The sequence below is a fragment of the Nycticebus coucang genome, chromosome 13 (genome assembly GCF_027406575.1).
Source record: "Nycticebus coucang isolate mNycCou1 chromosome 13, mNycCou1.pri, whole genome shotgun sequence".
NCBI lineage: Eukaryota > Metazoa > Chordata > Mammalia > Primates > Lorisidae > Nycticebus > Nycticebus coucang.
The window spans coordinates 75,024,105-75,044,336 of NC_069792.1; the positions used below are offsets into that span (position 1 = coordinate 75,024,105).

Genomic DNA, 20,232 nt, shown 5'->3' on the forward strand with positions numbered 1-20,232 from the left:
AGGGGTCTTGGTTATTTGGGGAAATCCAAGTATATATTGATTGAAAATGTATTCAAAATTTTTGTTCATTCTAATATTATTAACTCTCTTATATGTTTGTAATTTATATAATTTATCAATATTTAAACTCACATGGTATCTAGATTGTTCATTTTAGACACCATTCAAGACATAAAGCTACTATTTGCATGAGTTCCAGCTTTTGATTATTTACTGCATTTCCTACAAAGGAATAATTATTTTCACAACTGTAGACTGATAAATACTTTGTATATATAGCTCATCTAGGGAGAAAGAATTATTGTCTAAGTGTGTGTAAAATTCATTTATATTAATTTAAGAATTCCCCTTTTGTTTTAATTCACAATTTGCTGTCTCTGTGAACTTTGACTCCTTCTAAAATCACCATTTCTTTGTTGCTCAACCATGGAATACATAGATAGTAGCTGTCCTAATAATCTCTCAAAGGTGCAGTGCGCTGATACTGCTATTTATGCTGCTGTCTGGAAAAAAAGCATATTTATTCTTTCCAAGCACCCTTGAGACATGAGGACTACTCTTTGTTCAGACTCACAGCAGATAGTTATTTTAAAACTTCAATTACTATTCCAGCATGTTCCCTCCATTACTATTTCCAGTAACACAGCCAGTAATTTCAAGCAGCAAAATGGACTTTCTAAACCATACACGTGTGCCTTGCATGAAACCAAGAAATAAAGCTATGCATACATGACTAATACCTGCAGAAAATATGTAAATTCACGTGAAATAATACTAATATCTGAATCTTGAACATGAAATTTTATCCTATTTGATGATTGATGGATGAACATGATTATAGACTGTATGTAACACCACCATGTATCTTCAGATTTTAAAAAAGAACAACTATACATCAATATTCAACAAATATGTGCTGAGACTGAAATCAGATGTGGAGCTGTTCTTTGTGCCATATGGTTTATGAAAAATAACAAAGTAATATAGCACCTTGTCTCTGCCTTTGAACAATTTATGATCATAAATAAGATTCATTCTTTTTTATCAAAGTGAGAGTCTTGAATGAAAAAAGATGATTTGTAATCTCAGTCTTATTTTACTTTTTATTTATTTATTTATTTATTTATTTTTTTTGTAGAGACAGAGTCTCACTTTATGGCCCTCGGTAGAGTGCTGTGGCCTCACACAGCTCACAGCAACCTCCAACTCCTGGGCTTAAGCGATTCTCTTGCCTCAGCCTCTCGAGTAGCTGGGACTACAGGCACCCACCACAACGCCCGGCTATTTTTTGGTTGCAGTTTGGCCGAAGCTGGGTTTGAACCCGCCACCCTCGGTATATGGGGCCGGCACCCTACCGACTGAGCCACAGGCGCCACCCCTCAGTCTTATTTTAAATAGACCTTCAATTTCATGATCTGGCTATGACTTCTGGTGTGATGTTTTGTTCCCACATTAACATTAGTCTCCTCTTTTTCCATCTATCTATTTTCATATCCCTTTTTGCTACCAAAAATGCACACATCTAATTTATGTGACACTGAAATACTATACTTGGAACATATCATTTTCAAGCCAGGATGTTCACTATACTGCCCTTTATAGCTATAATTTCATCTTGAGTAAAGAATACCATAAGAAATCAGCCTTATACATTTTTACTGATCTATTCATTGTCAAGACATTCATGAAAGTAACCCCTATAAAATGTATTACTCAGTGTTCATTTCATCAGTAAAATGAAAAATGATTTATCCTTTAAAGCTATGAAAAAGTTTACTATTCTTACATCTTTGAAATACTTATATCTTGTATATAAACTTTTTGATATATATTTTTTTTTTTTGCAGTTTTTGGCCAGGGCCAGGTTTGAACCCACCACCTCCAGTATATGGGGCCAGGGCCCTATTCCTTTGAGCCACAGGCACAGCCATCTGATAAACTTTTGATCAGATTTCTTTTTATGCTTTAGCAATCATAATTAAATCTAATATGTATACCATTATTAAAAGTAGTTTATGTAACCCTCACCCAATTAACGTATGTATTACCCATTAAGTAATTTTCTATTCCATCTTTAATGCTCTTAAATCTGTGTTCTCTCCCTCAATCTATAAAAAGTCTTTTTAAAAAATTTTGGTACTTCCCAGCCATTTGAATAGGGGAAAATGACTGGACCCCTCTATGTCTCATATTCTTCATTTCTAAAATGGAGGCACTAATATCCCCAATATTTTGTTTGGGGATTAAATGGTAAAAAATTATAGGAAGTGGTTAGCATAATGCCTAGCATATAGTGAGTGTTTAAAAATGGTGCTGATGATAACAGTGTTGTTGTAATAGGAAATAATCTCTCGCATACCTCCGAATTTTTAAGTTTCTTCATATTTGTTAACAGGACAAGACTTTTCTAGTCTTATTTTCTTGAATATCATCTTTGACTCCCTGTCACTTTCTCTTTTTCTATTTAGTCAGTTACAAAATACTTTGTACGTTCCCCTTAGGAAAACTTTTAAACCTTACCTTCCCTAGTCCCTCGACATTTTCCCCATACTATCCAAGAAGAATCTATAGAGTGGGGTGACTCTAAATGTGTTCCCTGAAGGAGAAGAAGAACTAAAGGTATCATGAGTACTGAGGCACTGAAAAATGCAGAAATGCCATTATTAAAAAAATAATAACCATGACAACAACAAACAATCAGAAATGCCAGTAGGATGGAACAAGGTGTTCATTTTCAAAACAGCTTTAAAAAGTTTAAAAAGAAGAGGCCTCTTCAAATTTATATGGAAATATTTCATTTGATGGGCAGTAAAGGGAGTGGGAGCTGGGCAAAGGAGGAGGCCAGGGAGAACAGGTCTCATGATTCACAGCTAAATTTAAAGAAGATAGAAAAATGAGAAAGTAGACTAGATGGCAAAGAAGCCATAGTAAGAAAAGAGCATAACAATACAAAAGTTAAGAAAAGGTATGACACCATTTAATTATAATATATTCATACCATTCAAGATCGGCTCAACAGAGTTTATAGATCTTTCCACACATTGTTACAATTATTGACAGGTTTTTTAGAATTAGCTTTCAATTCTACTGGCAGAAACTACAAATCCTTGCTATTGGGATTCAATCTAACCTCAATGGCATGGTCTTGCAAATCTTGAGACTAATGTCTAATGATATTGGCATACCTATATCTTTTGTCTTGAGTCCATTTTTTGAATATTATATATTTGTGTATAATAACTACATATATAAACATTAACAAAAATTGTAGGTAAGGTATATATTCAGATAAGATAATTATCTGCAATTACTAGGAATACATATAACCAGTTGATCCAATGCTAAAATTGAGCAAAAGATTAGAATATACGATTAGAAACATAAAGATTAGGCACCACTTCTGGTAATACCCAATATATCCATATATTCACAGAATTATATGGACATACACAAGGACTTTCTGGAAAGTATCCAGCCACACAAATTATATGTCTGGATACTTTCCAGGTGCCTTTAGAGTACATATATATACACTTATATAAATCTTATCTGCAATTACTTGTACAATGATGTTTAAAGGCAGAGGATTTCTTGTTTTTTCTTAGTTTACACAAACTATCTCTAGAACTTTTGCTCCACCTCCATCTCACTAAACACTGCTATTAAGTGTACTGGAGAGATAAGCAATAAGAATGGAATATGCTAAAAGTGGAAGTATGGTTTAAAAATCCCAATCTATCTTATATAGACAAGGTAATTATAACTTTTTCAAAAAAGGCCAATATTGTTTCCAGTGTCTTATATTATATATTTTATAGTTCAGTCTATCATTATATAATCATTAGATTTCAATTTCCATCAAACGTTATGGATTTTCAGTGCATATCAATAAATACAGTGGTTCAATTCTTCCTTAAGGATTTCATTACAACTTCAAGATTTAATGCAAATGTATATTCAGTTCAACTAGTTCAAACTATTAAAATGTGTTCAGAGAGCATTTTTATTTTAAAACTTTTCTTTACCTTTACATACAGGCCTGTGATCACTCCAAGCAGCAAAGACTTCTGCTATTCGTTGACAGGTGATGCTCTTTGCACCCTGTAGAACATAATCTTCATTGCAAGAGAACTGCACAGTGGATCCAAGGCTAAAATTAAAGATTAAAAATATGATTATTAAGATACAATGTAAAATTAGGCTCTAGTTCTATTGAAAATATCCAATATATTTGATATGTACCATAGTGACAAAAAGTATCTTACAGGGAAAAAGTGTGAAAGTATCACTTGTATAAACGTTCAAGAAAGGTCATTAACAGATAAATCTAATATAAGATAACAACATGTATATATGGTAGAAATTGTAGAAAGTTAATAAAGTTTAATTATTTTGTTATTAGTTGGAGAAACCAAGTAAAAAAAATTGACTGTATTTACCATCAAAAGTAGATGGTAAATGTCAATCAAAAGTTAACATCCTGACTTGAATTCCAGTACAGTATTTGTGTTCATACTATATCACCATATTTTCCTGGATGTACTTACATGTGTATGTATTTAGAAATGTCTTTGTATATGCACATTTGCATATATACACACATACACATACACATTTAGGGCTGCAAAATTGTGCTGATTTTCCTATAGAGTCCATGCTATACTAGGTGATTTAAAATTCACCCACCATTGTAGCAGCCGGTATAGCCTATGGCCAGAAGTGAGAATTACAGGAAATACCTGTATAGCTCAATAAGGAAACACCTTGGTGAAAAGGGCATGGAGAGGGATTTAACTCTCCTTACAAGCATGAGAGCTTGTTAGATGAGAGCACTGGTGAATTGGCAGTCTGTACACCTGCGGTGTTGAGAGGCGCTAGATCAGCCTTCGGCTGGAGGAGAAGGCAGTCAGGAGCATGCGCATTCTGTCATGGACCCGCTTACACCGACTCTGTCTCCTCTCCTGCCTGTAGAACGCCAGCACGGCGTCTCTCTGCTGAAGATCACTAAGCTCTACGAAAGACCAAGATCTATCTATTCTAAGACTGCTTTTTCTCTCTCTAAGACTCTCTCTCTCTTCTGTGGAAGTACATAGCCCTCAGGCACCTAAGAGAAACTGTTCTTGAGCAATGTAGTTTCGCGGTCAGTGTCAGGAACCTAGTTAAGCCTGCTTGAGACCTGGCCCGTCCCAGGCCCTGACAAGTGGTGTCAGAAGTGGGGTAGTGAACGCCACTGATACACCATTTATTATTAACTGATTTCAACATGCATTTTGTTTCTCCTGCCTCCAAATTTACTAAAATTGCCATTAAAAAATATATATATCCTAATTACCAGGATTGTTTCTTTGAAATGAAAAACTGGTCATGCATTTTCTTTCTTCAAATCTTTAAACAGTAACTCACCGGCAAAACAATAAAGCCCAACTTTCTTAATTTGGCATTTCAATTTTTTTATCAGTAAATCCCTGGCAACTTCTCCATCTCCTCTCCCCCTCAGTACCACATCTGATCAGCACCTCTAGCACTTGACCCATAAAATCAAGAAAGAAATTACCTTTAGAGTCTTCTTGGACCTGTTCATGACTCCAACATTTCTTTAGACTACTCTATAGCTTGAGCAACCTTAAACGTTTATATAATGATCAATTCTCTGCCTTTTCTTCCCTATCTGAATAAATGAAAACTTCATTCTTCCAGTTAAGCCCAAACACCTTAAAGTCATTCTCGATCCATCTTTTTCTCTTGCATTTCACATCTACCACATCCTGAAAATTCTGTCGACAACCCTTTCCAAATCCAGAATCCAACATTTCTCAACTCCATGCTGTCTCTATCTTGATCTGAGCCACCATTATTTCTCATGTATCTTAATGCAATAGTCATTTTTTTTTTTTTTTTTTTTTTTTTTTTTTTTTTGTAGAGACAGAGTTTCACTTTATTGCCCTCGGTAGAGTGCCGTGGCGTCACACAGCTCACAGCAACCTCCAACTCCTGGGCTTAGGAGATTCTCCTGCCTCAGCCTCCCGAGTAGCTGGGACTACAGGCGCCCGCCACAACGCCCGGCTATTTTTTTTTTTTTTTGTTGCAGTTTGGCCGGGGCTGGGTTTGAACCCGCCACCCTCGGTATATGGGGCCGGCGCCCTACTCACTGAGCCACAGGCGCCACCCGCAATAGTCATTTTCGCTATGTAGTCACTTTTCCTGTTTCTATTCTTGACATTTTCCAATGTATCCTTTCAGAGTATCCAGAGCAAATGTTTACAAATGTAGCTCAAATTATACTGCTTATTCTTCTACTTCAAATCTTCCAGTGTTTCCTCATTTCACTGGGATACTCCTAATCCGTAATCATTTCCCACGTTATTGTCTCTACTTTATTCATTGCATTGTGCATTTGTCTCTCTCATCCCATTAAAATAAATCCATGCTCTTCTATATTTTGCTTTTCAACCTACCAAACATTTCCAAAACATATTTGCAGTTGTTTTACATACATATGTGTGCATAGGTATGTATGTATGTGCTTATATTTACATACATGTGGAAAGAGAAAGAAATTAAAAGCTTTCTCTTGCAGATTTATTATTTACTAATGTCTGTCTAAGGTAGCCTAATTCATTCAGATGTATTCCCTATCTTTAAATTGGGAAAAAAAAATACGTGAGTCATGATATTCTTTCAGCTTCAATTTAAATTTCTTATAATCCGCAGCACCCAATTCACATCGCCCAATGTGTTTTCTGTGTTCACGAAATAGCAAGCAAAATACCAATGTGACTGGAGCATAGAAATCACAAGTATATGAAATTAAGTCAAAGAAGCAATTAGAGGTTGGGAACAGATTGTTTACAGCTTTGTGGGCCACAGTAAGGAATGCGACCTTCATTCTGAGTGAACTGGGTAATTATAATAGGGCTGTGAGCCAAGTGAATGGTATTATGTTACTTTATGCTTTAAAGTAATCTCAATGGCTACTGAGTGAACACAATTTCCAGGGGCAGAGGTGGAATCAAGGAGTTTGGTTAAGAAGCGGTTGCTGTAATCTGAACTCTTGTAGAGGTCAAATGATGGTAGCTAGTATTAGAGAGGTACTGGTTAGAAACAAAGATAGCAAAACATTGGAGAAAAACCAGAAGTCTTACTATAGGGCCTAGTCCACAGATGTCATTTCATTAATATTTTCTCACTAATTTCATAAATTAACCATCTATGAAGGTCACTGTATTCGTAATGATGATTATGAAATTCCAGTTTTAACCAGGCTCTTCTTACTAACAGTAATAAATGACATCTTGTTTACGTAGCAGGTGTAGCACCTTGTTTCTTTTCATTATAGCAAATTCATTCCCTTAACCTAAAGACAGGTTACTGGAATAATAAACATGTAACTAATTTGCTACTAAACTGAAGATGGCCTGTCACAATCTCTGAAGTTTCTACATGTTTTCCTCTTAAGAATTAACAAATCAAACTTTATTTTTTCTTCACTTAAACACTGGGGGAAGTTGTTTAGAGTACTGGTTAACAAATTAAGCTACAGAATCATAGAGACCTTTCAAATCCTAATTTTGCTCTTCACCTCTTCACCAACTTTTGAGAAAGTAACAATTTCTCTAAACCTCAGTTTCTTTATCTATTGTGATAACGTAGCTTTATAGTGTTTATAAACTATACAGGGTCTAACATCCATCAGGCACTCAATTATTTTCCTCAATCAAGTTAAAATAACATCCTGATGGTGTGGAGATTCTTGTCTTTTAAAGTTTTAATTTTTTTTTTTTTTTTTAATTTAGTACCTCTGTATTTCTCCATTGGTCTGAACTTTACAATAATATTCTCATAAGTTATTCCTAAGTTTTGGTGGGAGAAACTTATTGTCATCCATTTATAAAGTTCATATAATTAAAATTTTACTGCTTCCCTTGTCTCCCTAATACACATTTATATACCAAACACCAGTATCTGCAATTTATATTTTCTCTTTACTCTGGGCTTATTTAAATGTCTATCAGAAATTTCTGTCTTCCTCATTTGACTAAATCATTGTTAAGACTCAGTTTTAATTTTGGGTTACTCATAAAGCTTTTACCAATTCCTCAATTCATAATTAAAAGTTTTATTTTTGTGTTCATATAGTACCCCTATCCCTCCAGGTGAGCATTTGCTAAAATGATTCAGAATTGTAAATTTAACTGGAAAGCAAAAGAGAAAAGAAGACTGCACAGGTGAAGAAGGTAGATGAAAAGCAACATTCTCAAGTAGGTGGGAGGGCAATTTCCTATTTTAATATTTGACCTTATGCCGATGAGATGCCATTTCAAAGCTTCATAAATGACATTTTGGGTACATGACTCATGGTATGTCTTTTGATTTGGATTTTCTAGGTCTGTTCTATGATTGCAGGGATGTCCAACCTGCAACCCATGGGCTGCATGTGGTTTATATGTGGTCTGTTTTGCTTATCTCTGGTGTCCAAATCATGAAAATTACGCACTCTTTTGTTCTCATCAGTTTTCATTAGTGTTTGTGTATTTAGTATATGGCCCACAACTCTTTTTGCAAGGTGAGGCAGAAAAAGAAATGGTGAGACACCCCCAAAGGATTTGTGTTGCAAGGGCTGGTGAGATATTTTATTTTTAATTTTAATTTTTTTTTTTTTGAGACAGAGTCTCAAGCTGTAGCCCTGGGTAGAGTGCCATGGCGTCACAGCTTACAGCAACCTCAAACTCTTGGGCACCACTACAGGTGCCTGCCACAATGCCCGGCTATTTTTTTGTTGTTGTTGCAGTTGTCATTGTTGTTTTTTAGCTGGCCAGGGCTGGGCTCCAACTCGCCAGACTCATTGTATGTAGCTGGCGTCACCCTGCCCACTGACCTATGGGTGCCACCAAGATATTTTAAATGAGTTGACAGTGTAAGCTGAATCCAAACTGTTACTATAACAAATATTTCAAATTACTTATTTCTGTTGTATAAGCCATTAATTTCCTCCTCATTATTGAAGGAAAGCCTCTATACTGGGCATTTGCAAGCATCTCCAACCAGGATCACGGCTACACTTGAGCCTATTCAAAAATGACACATAGAGAAATCAATAAATATGTGGCCTTTTTAGTAGAAAATCAATAAAAGAAATGTCCTTTTTAGTAGAATCCAGGTCAATATTCAGGAAACGGGTTTCTTAAAACAAATGCACTATGTTTTAATTTTATGAACTGTTTTAATATTTGAGTCAGACTTAAGGAAAATTTACAACTATGCCTCATGAAATGTGTCTCATATATATTTTTTCCTAGAAAAATATTCAGTTATCATTAAGTGACAGCAAAGGAAGACAAGATGTATCCAATTGTAATTTATCTGTCACCACTGTAGAGATGTCTGCCCTACCAGCTAAATGTAACTGTCCACTTTAGCATAAGGTTATTCAATCTGATAGAAATTTCAAAATAAAAAGCTAAGCACATTTTTTATTTCGAAAGTATCAAATATTTAAGCATATGATAAGTAATGATATTGTTTGGAAAAAAAGTGTCGATCTTCATAATTATGCTGGTTCATATTTAAGTGCTATCATCTTTTTAAAAATGATGCTTCTCATTCCCCGAATACCCTGTAATACCCAAGCTGTCAGTGCCAGAAGAGATGAGATTTTTCAAAATATATAAATTTTCACCTATTTTGACCCAAGACAGTGAAACAAAATTTTATTCATAAGCAAGTCAATAAAATCTGAACAAATAACAGAGAGAAGCAAAGACAGATGACATGGGACAGAGGAGAGAGGATCTATGAAATAAAAGATTAAGGAATCTTAAAAGCATTACATTAGGAGTAAATTTGTGCGTTATCTTTGTTGTTTATTGTTTTTGATTAACTTAAGAGGTCTAGACAATATCCTGACAGTTGCAGAAATTCAACACTAAAGCAAATGCATATTTTTCAAAATTCTCACTGTACGAGTAGAAATTATCCAGGCATGAAGGATGATCTTAAAATTAAAGCATCTGCAAATCATTTTTGCGGTTAAAAAATCAGAATATTAAAAATGCATAAAATTACTGTTACCAAAATGACCACAAATATGCTGGTTTAATATATTTGAAAATCAAATAATTCTCTAAATATAGTTAAACTAGCAATTTCAGAAATAAATAATTGTCCATTGGAAAATCTGAGTTTATTTTTACTTCAGATTTGGGTGGGAAATTTTTAGAATATGAGGTTTTCTGTATTTTAAAAGTACCTAAGTATGTATTGTAGAATTTTAAAAATTAAGATTATTAAGATAAAAACTCCAAAAAAACAACTAAGTGAAAACCTCCTCAAGCTCTGTATGTAGAGCAGTCTAACTTTTTTTTTGTTTTTTGCAGTTTTTGGCCAGGGCTGGGTTTGAACCTGCCACCTCCAGTATATGGGGCCAGTGCCCTATTCCTTTGAGCCACAGGTGCCCAACTTTTTTTTTTTCTTTTTTAATCTGCTGCACATTGGAAGAATAAGAACTATCTTAGATCGCACATTAAAAACACAAACACCATTTGACACATTTTTATCACAGTGGTTAACATAGCCTTTCTGGCGTTATCTCAGTTACTGTGCCAAAACATTTACATTCTACATTTACCAAGTTTCGCAAATACCAGTCAGGGAGTGTGGCCATTTGGAATTCTTCTATGCCGTAAGCTCCTGGCTGGTGAATAAAGCCCTTCCTCTTATAAAAAAAAAATAAAAAATAAAAAAATAAAAACACAAACACCAACAGAAAGAGGTCTTCACAAAATCAGCATGTGGGCCATAGCCACTGGATAGACAGCCTTGCTACAGTGTTAACACGTTTTGAACTCTAAATATAGAATTTCAGTTCTTTTCATATTTAAATCCATTCACTCTTTTTTTTTTGTAGAGACAGAGTCTCACTGTACCGCCCTCGGGTAGAGTGCCGTGGCGTCACACGGCTCACAGCAACCTCTAACCCTTGGGCTTACGCGATTCTCTTGCCTCAGCCTCCCGAGCAGCTGGGAATACAGGCGCCCGCCACAACGCCCGGCTATTTTTTGTTGCAGTTTGGCTGGGGCTGGGTTTGAACCCGCCACCCTTGGCATATGGGGCCAGCACCCTACTCACTGAGCCACAGGCGCCGGAAATTTCCTTGTACACACAGAGGGGTCATTTCTCCACCTGGTTTTAGAATCAGTCCTTCTCTCTTTCTCACTACTTGTACCATTAATTATTCCAGCTCTCTCTCTCTTGAATATTTAACCCCTCATTTTAAACTAAAGCAAAAGTGATAGTATTGATCCATGTATTTGTATGTTTTAGAAATTAATCATTATTAAACTTTATTCTAAGGGGGTAATAAGTGACTTTATTTTCAAAATATATTGTTTCTGACTCAATTATATTGACAAGTTTTTTCAGATATTTTAAAGAATTTTAACTCTTATCAAATTTTTCAAAAGAGAAATAACACGATGATTATTTTATATGCATTGCATATTTCCTTGCCTTATAAATCTAATGCTATTTCTTTACATAGATAAGGTCAATAAAACAAAAAGGATGCTAGAAATTAGGAGAATCCAATTCAGCATTCACACACCTTTGTATCTTATTATTATTTTCTGCCTTGTGCTGTACGTTATGACCAATCTGGATATTGTACCAGGGCTTCTTGGTTTGTGGAATGCTCAAGGTCACTCACTACCTCATTCAGTATTCAAACCAATCACTACCCTATTAATCTCCTCAAACTTGTTCCTTTGCGTATAATTTCAAGCCTTTATCCCTTCAATACTTCATTTCACTTCAGCTTAAATTCTATCACTAGGAATAAATCTTTCTTCTTGTGTGTTCATTTTCTATATTTACAGAATTATTTATAATTTCTTTATAACATAACACAATACATTTAAAAAATTGAGCAATTTCAAAGGGAGCAATATCCTAAAAAAAAGGAACAATCTCAACAGTCATGGATTGTTCCAAAAGAAATGCAAAGTCATAAGTAAGGATATTAATAAGCACAGATTTTCAAATGAGAACAGCCCTTCAATAGTTAAAGTAAAAGCAAAAGTCATTGAAAAATTTATAGTTCCACCTTTAGAAAAAAGGATAATGGTTATAATAGAGACCTTTTCTTTAACATCCAAAGTTAATGGTGTGAAGTCATTGGAATCCTATAAAATTCTTGCTAGTATACCTAAGATTTCAATATTTTAAATTTAGAATAATTACTTAAATATTGTTAACTGAAGATTTTATTTTTATCTTGATAATTCTTTTTCTTCAGTCTGTAAAGTAAATACTTTTTCCATGTGCTTTTTTTCTTTCTTGTATTGTTTTGTTCTGTCTTATACCTGGGATTCATTAGGTCTGAGTTTGTGTGTTGGTTAAGCAATTTTAAATGGGTCTTCACTCCTAGATAAACAATATATATACATATATATATATATTTTTTTTTTTTTTGAGGCATAGTCTTACTTATAATGTTACTTAGGTAATTCTCTTTCCTCAGCCTCCCAAGTAGCTGGGACTACAGGCAACCATCACAATGCCTGGCTATGTTGCAGTTTGGCAGGGGCTGGGTTTGAACCCTCCACCCCTTGGTATATGGGGCTAGTACCCTACCCACTGAGACACAGGCACTGGATAAACAATATATATATATATATATATATATATTTTTTTTTTTTTTTTTGTGGAGACAGAGTCTCACTTTATGGCCCTCGGTAGAGTGCCGTGGCCTCACACAGCTCACAGCAACCTCCAACTCCTGGGGCTTAAGCGATTCTCTTGCCTCAGCCTCCCGAGTAGCTGGGACTACAGGTGCCTGCCACAACGCCCGGCTATTTTTTGTTGCAGTTTGGCCGGGGACGGGTTTGAACCCGCCACCCTCGGTATATGGGACCGGCGCCTTACCGACTGAGCCACAGGCGCCGCCTGATAAACAATATATTTTTATATAACAAATATAAATTGTACAGATCCATAACTGTGTTGTAAAGTAAAAGAAAGGCACATATTAAATAAGAATAATATATTCTTTGATGGAAAAAAGGGAACAAATTAGTAAAATAGTGCTTTTGAAAGTTAGTACTAAAATGGATTAGGAAATAAGTTGAATGATAATATTCAGAGAAATTAAAACATACATACACTTAAGTGACAAAACATAATTTATTTAAAAGCCTAAAGAGGGCGGCGCCTGTGGCTCAAGGAGTAGGGCGCCGGTCCCATATGCCGGAGGTGGTGGGTTCAAACCCAGCCCTGGCCAAAAATCACAAAAAAAAAAATAAATAAATAAAAGCCTAAAGAAAACCTTTTCCTGTGACACAGACATTTTTATGAGATGAGTTGAAATAATTTGAGAATAATAATCCTTTCAAGTAATAGTAATTGAAAAAATATGTTTGGTTTCATTTCTATTGTTGTAACCATAAAAAACAGAGTGGTTTAAGGAATTAAGGATTAGAATAATGACATACTCTTTACAAATTACAATGTAAAATAAAATTAGTGTAGAAACTAAAGTATGAAAGGATTTAGCCTCACAGTGTTTAGACTGGTATACTTCCCAAGGGTTTCCACAACATGCTATTTTGAAGCTCACATGTGGGCACATGCACTTAGTACACCTCATTTAGGCATAGCTATAAAATAAGGCAAGGTTAGTATCTCCTCCTTGGCACATTGACTCCGTCTATACCCATTGCTATTCCATTCCCCTTCCTCTCACCTCCCCCACACTTCTATTAGACAGTAATGAATTAAATTGTGCAATGAGGATGACCCTATTTTCTTCTAATTATTCAAAGCTTATTTTATTATCAAACTATGGAATTTTAATATTAGTAACCTGTTGATTGTGTAAAATGCTCCCAAATGACTGAGCCCTTTTGTTTAAAAAACAGTTGTCACAGAGAAATAAACTAACTGAAGTAGACGTTTCCTCAGAGTAGGAAAACATTCCAGAGACATAGATGATCTGAGCCTTGTGAGACAATGTTATAAATTATCCAAAGTGATCAAATTTTAATCCTAGAACAATTTTTTTTTAAAAAATTAAAAATTTATATTTAAGTAGAGCATTCTAATTTACAAAGCACTTTTTTCTGTATAAAATCCCATATGATATATATCTGTAGCTATTACTAGTCAATTTTACAAAAAAAAAAAAATAATAAGAGTGGTCCACAAGGCACTTTGTACTTTTAATGTGCAAGGCTGATGCACAAAGCAGCTACCTCTTTGTGAACTGCTCAATGCTTCCATTGTCCTTACAATGGAAGGACTAATAGATTGAACACTAACTACCCACATTTAATATTTCTCTTAAATCATATATAAAATGTTGACAAGGAATAATAAATTATTACACATGTCAGCAATGCAAATTCAGCATATTAAGTTGCATTTGTTATATTAAGCTTATAAATATAAAATAAACTAATTTCTTTCACATCTATTTTATCAGTATTATAGCCAGCTGAAGACTAATTTGAGTAGACTGGATTAGACTATCTGGAGATGTATTCTAGCTGCTAACATTCCATGAACCAATCTTCCTTTTATTAAAGCAAATATGCCAAAACAAATAGGCCTCAAATACTTCATCATGTTTTTTTATGTCAGTGTGCCACTTTAATTAATAAGAAGTGTCTTAATATAGAAAGCAAAGGTGTTTCACTTTTAAATAAGACTCATTTAACATACTGACTTTGCTATAAGGCAGTTCCTGTAACCTGCATATCATAAAAATTAAATTATCCTGATAAAAATAACTTTGCAATTAATGTCTCCCACTGCATTAAAAATGCCTTTCCAACATCTTCTTCAATAACTTGTGCTGGAAAAACGAGATAACCAGTACAAAAGAATGAAAGTAGACCTCTTACCATCTACAAAAATCAACTCCAAATGAATTAAAGACTCAAAACAAAAAAACTACAAGAAGAAAACAAAAGAAAAATATGCCTGGACATCAGTCTACACAAAGATTTTATGGCTAATTTCTCAAAAGATAGGCAATAAAAACAAAAAATAAAAAAACAATTCAATGTATCAACTTAAAACATTTCTATACAGCAAAGGAAACTATAAAGAGAATGAAGATAAAACTTGATGAATTCCCCCAAAGGTACTAACACCAAGAATATGCAAGAAATTCAAATAATATCCTAGCAAAAAAACAAATAGAGAACGGTTCCATTAAAGTGAACAAAGAATCTGAAGAGCTATTTCTCAAATATAGACATACAAATGGCCAATAGGTAAGTGAAAAACATTCAACCTCACTAATCATCAGGAAAATGCAAATCCAAACCTCAAAAGAATTTCATCTCAACCCCATTAGAGTGGCTATTACCAAAAGACAAAGAAATAACAGATGCTAGTGAGGATGTAGGGAGAAAGCATGTCTCATACACTGTTGGTGGGAATGTAGTCTAGTATAGCCCTTACCAAAAACAGTATGAAGGTCTCTCAACAAACTAAGAATAGAACTGAAATTTGAGTGTTTAGTCAAAGAAAATGAAAAAAAAAAAATCCAAAAAATAACAATAGCATCTACTGGAGGAAAGCAGACCTCACCATAGCATATAGGCGTATAGAACACTAAAGGCTGTTAGATTGGCAGCAACCTTTTATGAAATACTGAGATATAAGCCAAAGACTGTAAACTCTTGGAGGGAAGAATTATATTTTACTCATCCTTTTATCTCTTACATCCAGGATCTAGTCCAGGATGCACTTCATAAGTGCACAGGAGGAATCTGCTGAGTTCGTAAAAGAAAGGACCCACTAGGATAAGACACAGTAATTTAGAGGCAGGGATGATGCAGACCCTGGGGAGCTATGCTGATGTTATATGTTATAATCACAAGTACCATGTTATTTTAGATAAATGTGGAAGTAGCTGATTCTTGCAACAGGTATTACTAAAATACAAAATATATGTGCTTGCATTCATCCCCAATTGTAATTTTTGCACTCCTTTTTTTTTTTTTTTTTTTTGTAGAGACAGAGTCTCACTTTATTGCCCTTGGTAGAGTGCTGTACCATCACAGCTCACAGCAACCTCCAGGCGATTCTCTTGCCTCAGCCTCCCCAGTAGCTGGGACCACAGGCACCTGCCACAACACCCGGCTATTTTTTGTTGCAGTTTGGCTGGGGCCGGTTTGAAACCACCCTTGGTATATGCACTCTTTTTTTTTTACTGCCTAAAATTGCAGTCCCAAACTTGGTGAGATAGTCAGGTTGCTGAATGGAACAAATGGATCTTCTCCTCCCCAAATTATTGCCCAAAGGTTAAAGAGCTTTTATCCTATATTTTCTTTTAATAGTTAACAGTTTTTAGCCTTACATTTAATATTTTAATACATTTTGAGTTGGTTTTTGTATAGGTGTGAGATCAGGATCTAATTTCATTCTTCTACAGGAGGACATACAGTCCCCTAGCACCACTGATTAAAGGGACTGCCCTTCTACGTATTGTGCATTCTTGGGACTTTCGTTGAAAAAGAATTGGATGGAAATGTGTGTGGTGTACTTGGCTCTCCATTCTATTCCATTTGTCTCTGTGCTTGTTTTTATGCCAGTACTATGTTGTTTTAGATACTACAGCTTTGTAGTATATTTTGAAGTCAAGTAGTGTGATACCACTAGCTTTGTTCTTTGCTCAAGATTGCCTTGTTTATTCAAGATCTTACTGTCATTTCATAGGAATTTTAGTTTTTTTTTTTTTTTTATTATGTGGATAATGTCATCAGTATTTTGATAGGAATTGCATTGAATCCGTAGATTATTTTGGGTCGTAAGGACATTTTACAATCTTATTTTTACTATAAGCACAGGATATCTTCTCACTTATTTGTGTCTTCTTCAATTTATTTCATAAATATTTATAGTTTTCAGTGTGGAGATATTTCATGTCCTTTGTTAAATTTAGACATATTTCAAAATCAGAAAAAAAGCCAAAGTAGAAGAATAAGAGTGAGAGATCAGGAGAATGATCCAAAATAACTTCGGTGAAGAAAGAATATATTTTGGATGTTTTTATGTATCAATTTTACTCTAAAAATGCAAAGGGGGATTCCACTGGAGAATTTTGGGCAGAAATGTGACATTAGTTGATCTGTTTTTAAAAACCCACTCTGTCTGCTTCTGAAGAATGTGTCATACATGACAATCACAGCAGAGGAGAGATGATTTAGTGCTCTTTTGATGGGGTGTAAGTGAGAGATGACGTTGGTTTAAATTAGGAAGGTTTTAATTGAAATGGAAAGTACTGAATATATTTAGAGTATGTTTTGGAAGTAGAATCCAAAGTACGGATAAAACTTCTTGATAGATTGGATTGGGGAAGTGCAATTAAGAGTAGTTACTAATTCTACAAAGAGCTTATTATACAGAAAGTGCTAATTTATTCTGTAGCACATAGACTTCCTCTCTTCTATTTCTACATTTGCTTTAACAGTGACTTTATCCATGTTTTCCTTCTTCTTACTTCCCCACATCTCTCGCCTCTCTTTTATTTTATTTTGTTGTTTACAATAAAAGCATTCTGATTACTCAGATTATCTCTATTCCTTACATATCATTTCCTAATTATTCTCTTATCTTTAATTTCAATATCTACACAATCTATTTCGTATTACATAATTAAAATTACATCTCTTCTTTCACTTTGTCCAAGTCACACAGTGTTTCCAACACAGTAAGGATATATTCTTTAGCAAAATTCACATATATGTAATAAAACTGAGTGTTTCCCTATGGAAACAATAGAATTTTAAATCTGAGTAACTGTTTAAGTTTGAAATGAAAATTCTGATCAATTTGACCTTTTAATTTGTATTTAGGTTTTGCTTATCATTTATGGTGATACTAAATGGAATCTTAGCATTTCTTTTTATAAGATTATAATTAAATATTATACATTATTTCATCACTTTAAAAGATGAAAAAAACTGCAATTTGAAATAGTAAGGCATGAAATAATTTTGTTTTTACAGATTTGGAATTACTCTTAGTTAACACAAAGTATTCTCACCCTAATCAGGCAGAAATATTTGCCTTATTCATCAAAATTATTTCCTCAATGACATATATTAATATATTTCTGAATATAACCATTTTAAACTTTACTTCAGTAAACTATCACTATGACTTAAATTGTCTGTGGCCTCAAATTATTACTTACATCAACTTCTTCTCTTTAATATTTTCACCACAACATTGCAATCACAGATTATTTTTCTCTCCAGCAAAAAAGGTATCATGAAGGTAGATCAGACAGCATAAAGTGTGTATAAAGTTCAAAACTCATCAGAATAAATACTAGGGTCCGTGGTTCATGTTGCTTTGAGTTTCTTACCCAATTTGATTGTTTACATAAATTACAAATGTCCTACAAACTTAGATAATGTAAATGAGTAGCTTTTAAAAGTCTAATTTTATTTCAGGTATATATTTATACAACTTAAAATAGATTTATTTTTATAGAAGCTAGTTTTTATATGGTACTACATAGTAGTGTACTGAGCATTTTGAACCACAAGGGACAATACAGCTGTGCTTTCATTACTCTTTTTTCAGACCCAGGTGATATACCTGTATAAAGAGCCTTTTCAAAGAGGTCAGAAATACTTTTTGAGATAGACAACAGTAAGATAAATCTTAATTGCATTGGTCTTAACGCACAAAGAAGGTGATAACACGGGTTCACTCAAATTCAACACAGCAAGCTTTACTTAAGCATGTAAACTTTTTTTGACTTGATGAAAAACTAATAAGACATTATCTACATATAATGGGTATAGAGACACAGAAATGAATATTATTCAAGTCAACTGTAAATTGGGCCATTCTTATTATACCCAAGTAAAATGCGGAGAAGCTTGGGGGATGGGAACACAGAAAGCACTCAGGACACATAACATTGATGTAGAAATAATAGAATTCTCTGAAACTTAACTGCTGAAATAACTTGCTGCTATTCTGGGACTTTGTCCACCGCCATTGGTCACCAATTGGAGCTTGTCACCTCCTCACAAATTCACTAAAACGAATGAAAAACCTCCAACCTTCTATTCATTCCTTAGACATAAGAAAGACCATTTGGTCTGCATGTATGCTCAAATTGTAATCCTTTCTTCCCCCCCCAAAAATGTTAAATTTACAGATTATTCTCTGCATTTTTATTTTCACTTTGACAAAGCCAAGAGAGTATTGATAAAAGTGATTAGAAACCGAAAAAAAATGAAGAAAATTTACTTGAAAAATGGATAGGTTTCTTACAGGTAAAGACTGGCAAGATAATATTCTAGGAAGAAAGAACAGCATTTGCTATATTTCAGAGTTGGATAAGGGTGATGACAGTTGGAGGGAAAATTTGTCTCAAGCAATTGGAAAGTTTAAGGAAATGGTAGTTTTTCCTTTGACATTTCTTTTTAAAATACACACCACACCACTAAAATGATACCTTTTATTTTTCCTGTAAGTGGGGAGTTTAGCATTCTGTAACACACTAGGATAGAACTGAAAAGATAATGCCAGACATTTAGATTTGAACTGTATTTAGGGAGAACCTAAATGTTAGAATACAAATATAGCAGCAAGGGGGAAAGAGTATCAAATTGCAGGCCATAAGCCTTGGGGTAAAGGCTTGCCATCTTTATTGCCACATGTAGGAACTTCTGGTACGTCAATTTACTCATTAGCAAAATAGGAATATTGACACCTACCGTGTTTGTTTGTTTTTGAGACAGAGTCTCAATTGTCACCCTGGATAGAGTGCTGTAGCGTCATAGCTTACAGCAACCTCAAACTTGGGCTCAATTGATCCTCTTGCCTCAGCCTCCCAAGTAGCTGGCACTACAGGTGCAAGCCACTATTTTTTAAAGACAGGCTCAGGCTGGTCTCAGACTCCTGAGTTCAAACAATCCATCCACCTTGGCCTCCCAGAATGCTAGGATTATAGGCGTGAGTCACCACACCTGGCAACACCTACAGTATTTGGAAAATTCATAGGAAAATGAGAAAGAGAAGGGAAAGACAGGAAACCTAGCATTTGTTGAGCTCTGTTTTGTCCTAGATATTTTACTAGGCTTTTTTTTTTTTTTTTTTGACTCTTAGATAATTGAGTCCTTCACTACAGCAGTTCAGTTTGGTGTTACTATTTAAATTTTTACTGAAAAGGAAACAGAACTTTGGGGGAGAATAAATAAGTTATCC

The 20,232-nt window shown here is 34.4% G+C and overlaps 1 protein-coding gene across 3 annotated transcripts in view; it reads right to left on the reverse strand.

Moving 5' to 3' along the window:
* CSMD3 (CUB and Sushi multiple domains 3) overlaps positions 1–20,232 on the reverse strand; it is a 1,164,849-nt gene that overhangs the window by 672,137 nt on the left and 472,480 nt on the right. For all 3 annotated transcript variants that reach the window (XM_053559351.1, XM_053559349.1, XM_053559348.1), the window contains one exon: positions 4,026–4,150. In XM_053559351.1, coding sequence (XP_053415326.1) covers positions 4,026–4,150 — 125 coding nt within the window. The remainder of the gene's footprint in view (positions 1–4,025; positions 4,151–20,232) is intronic.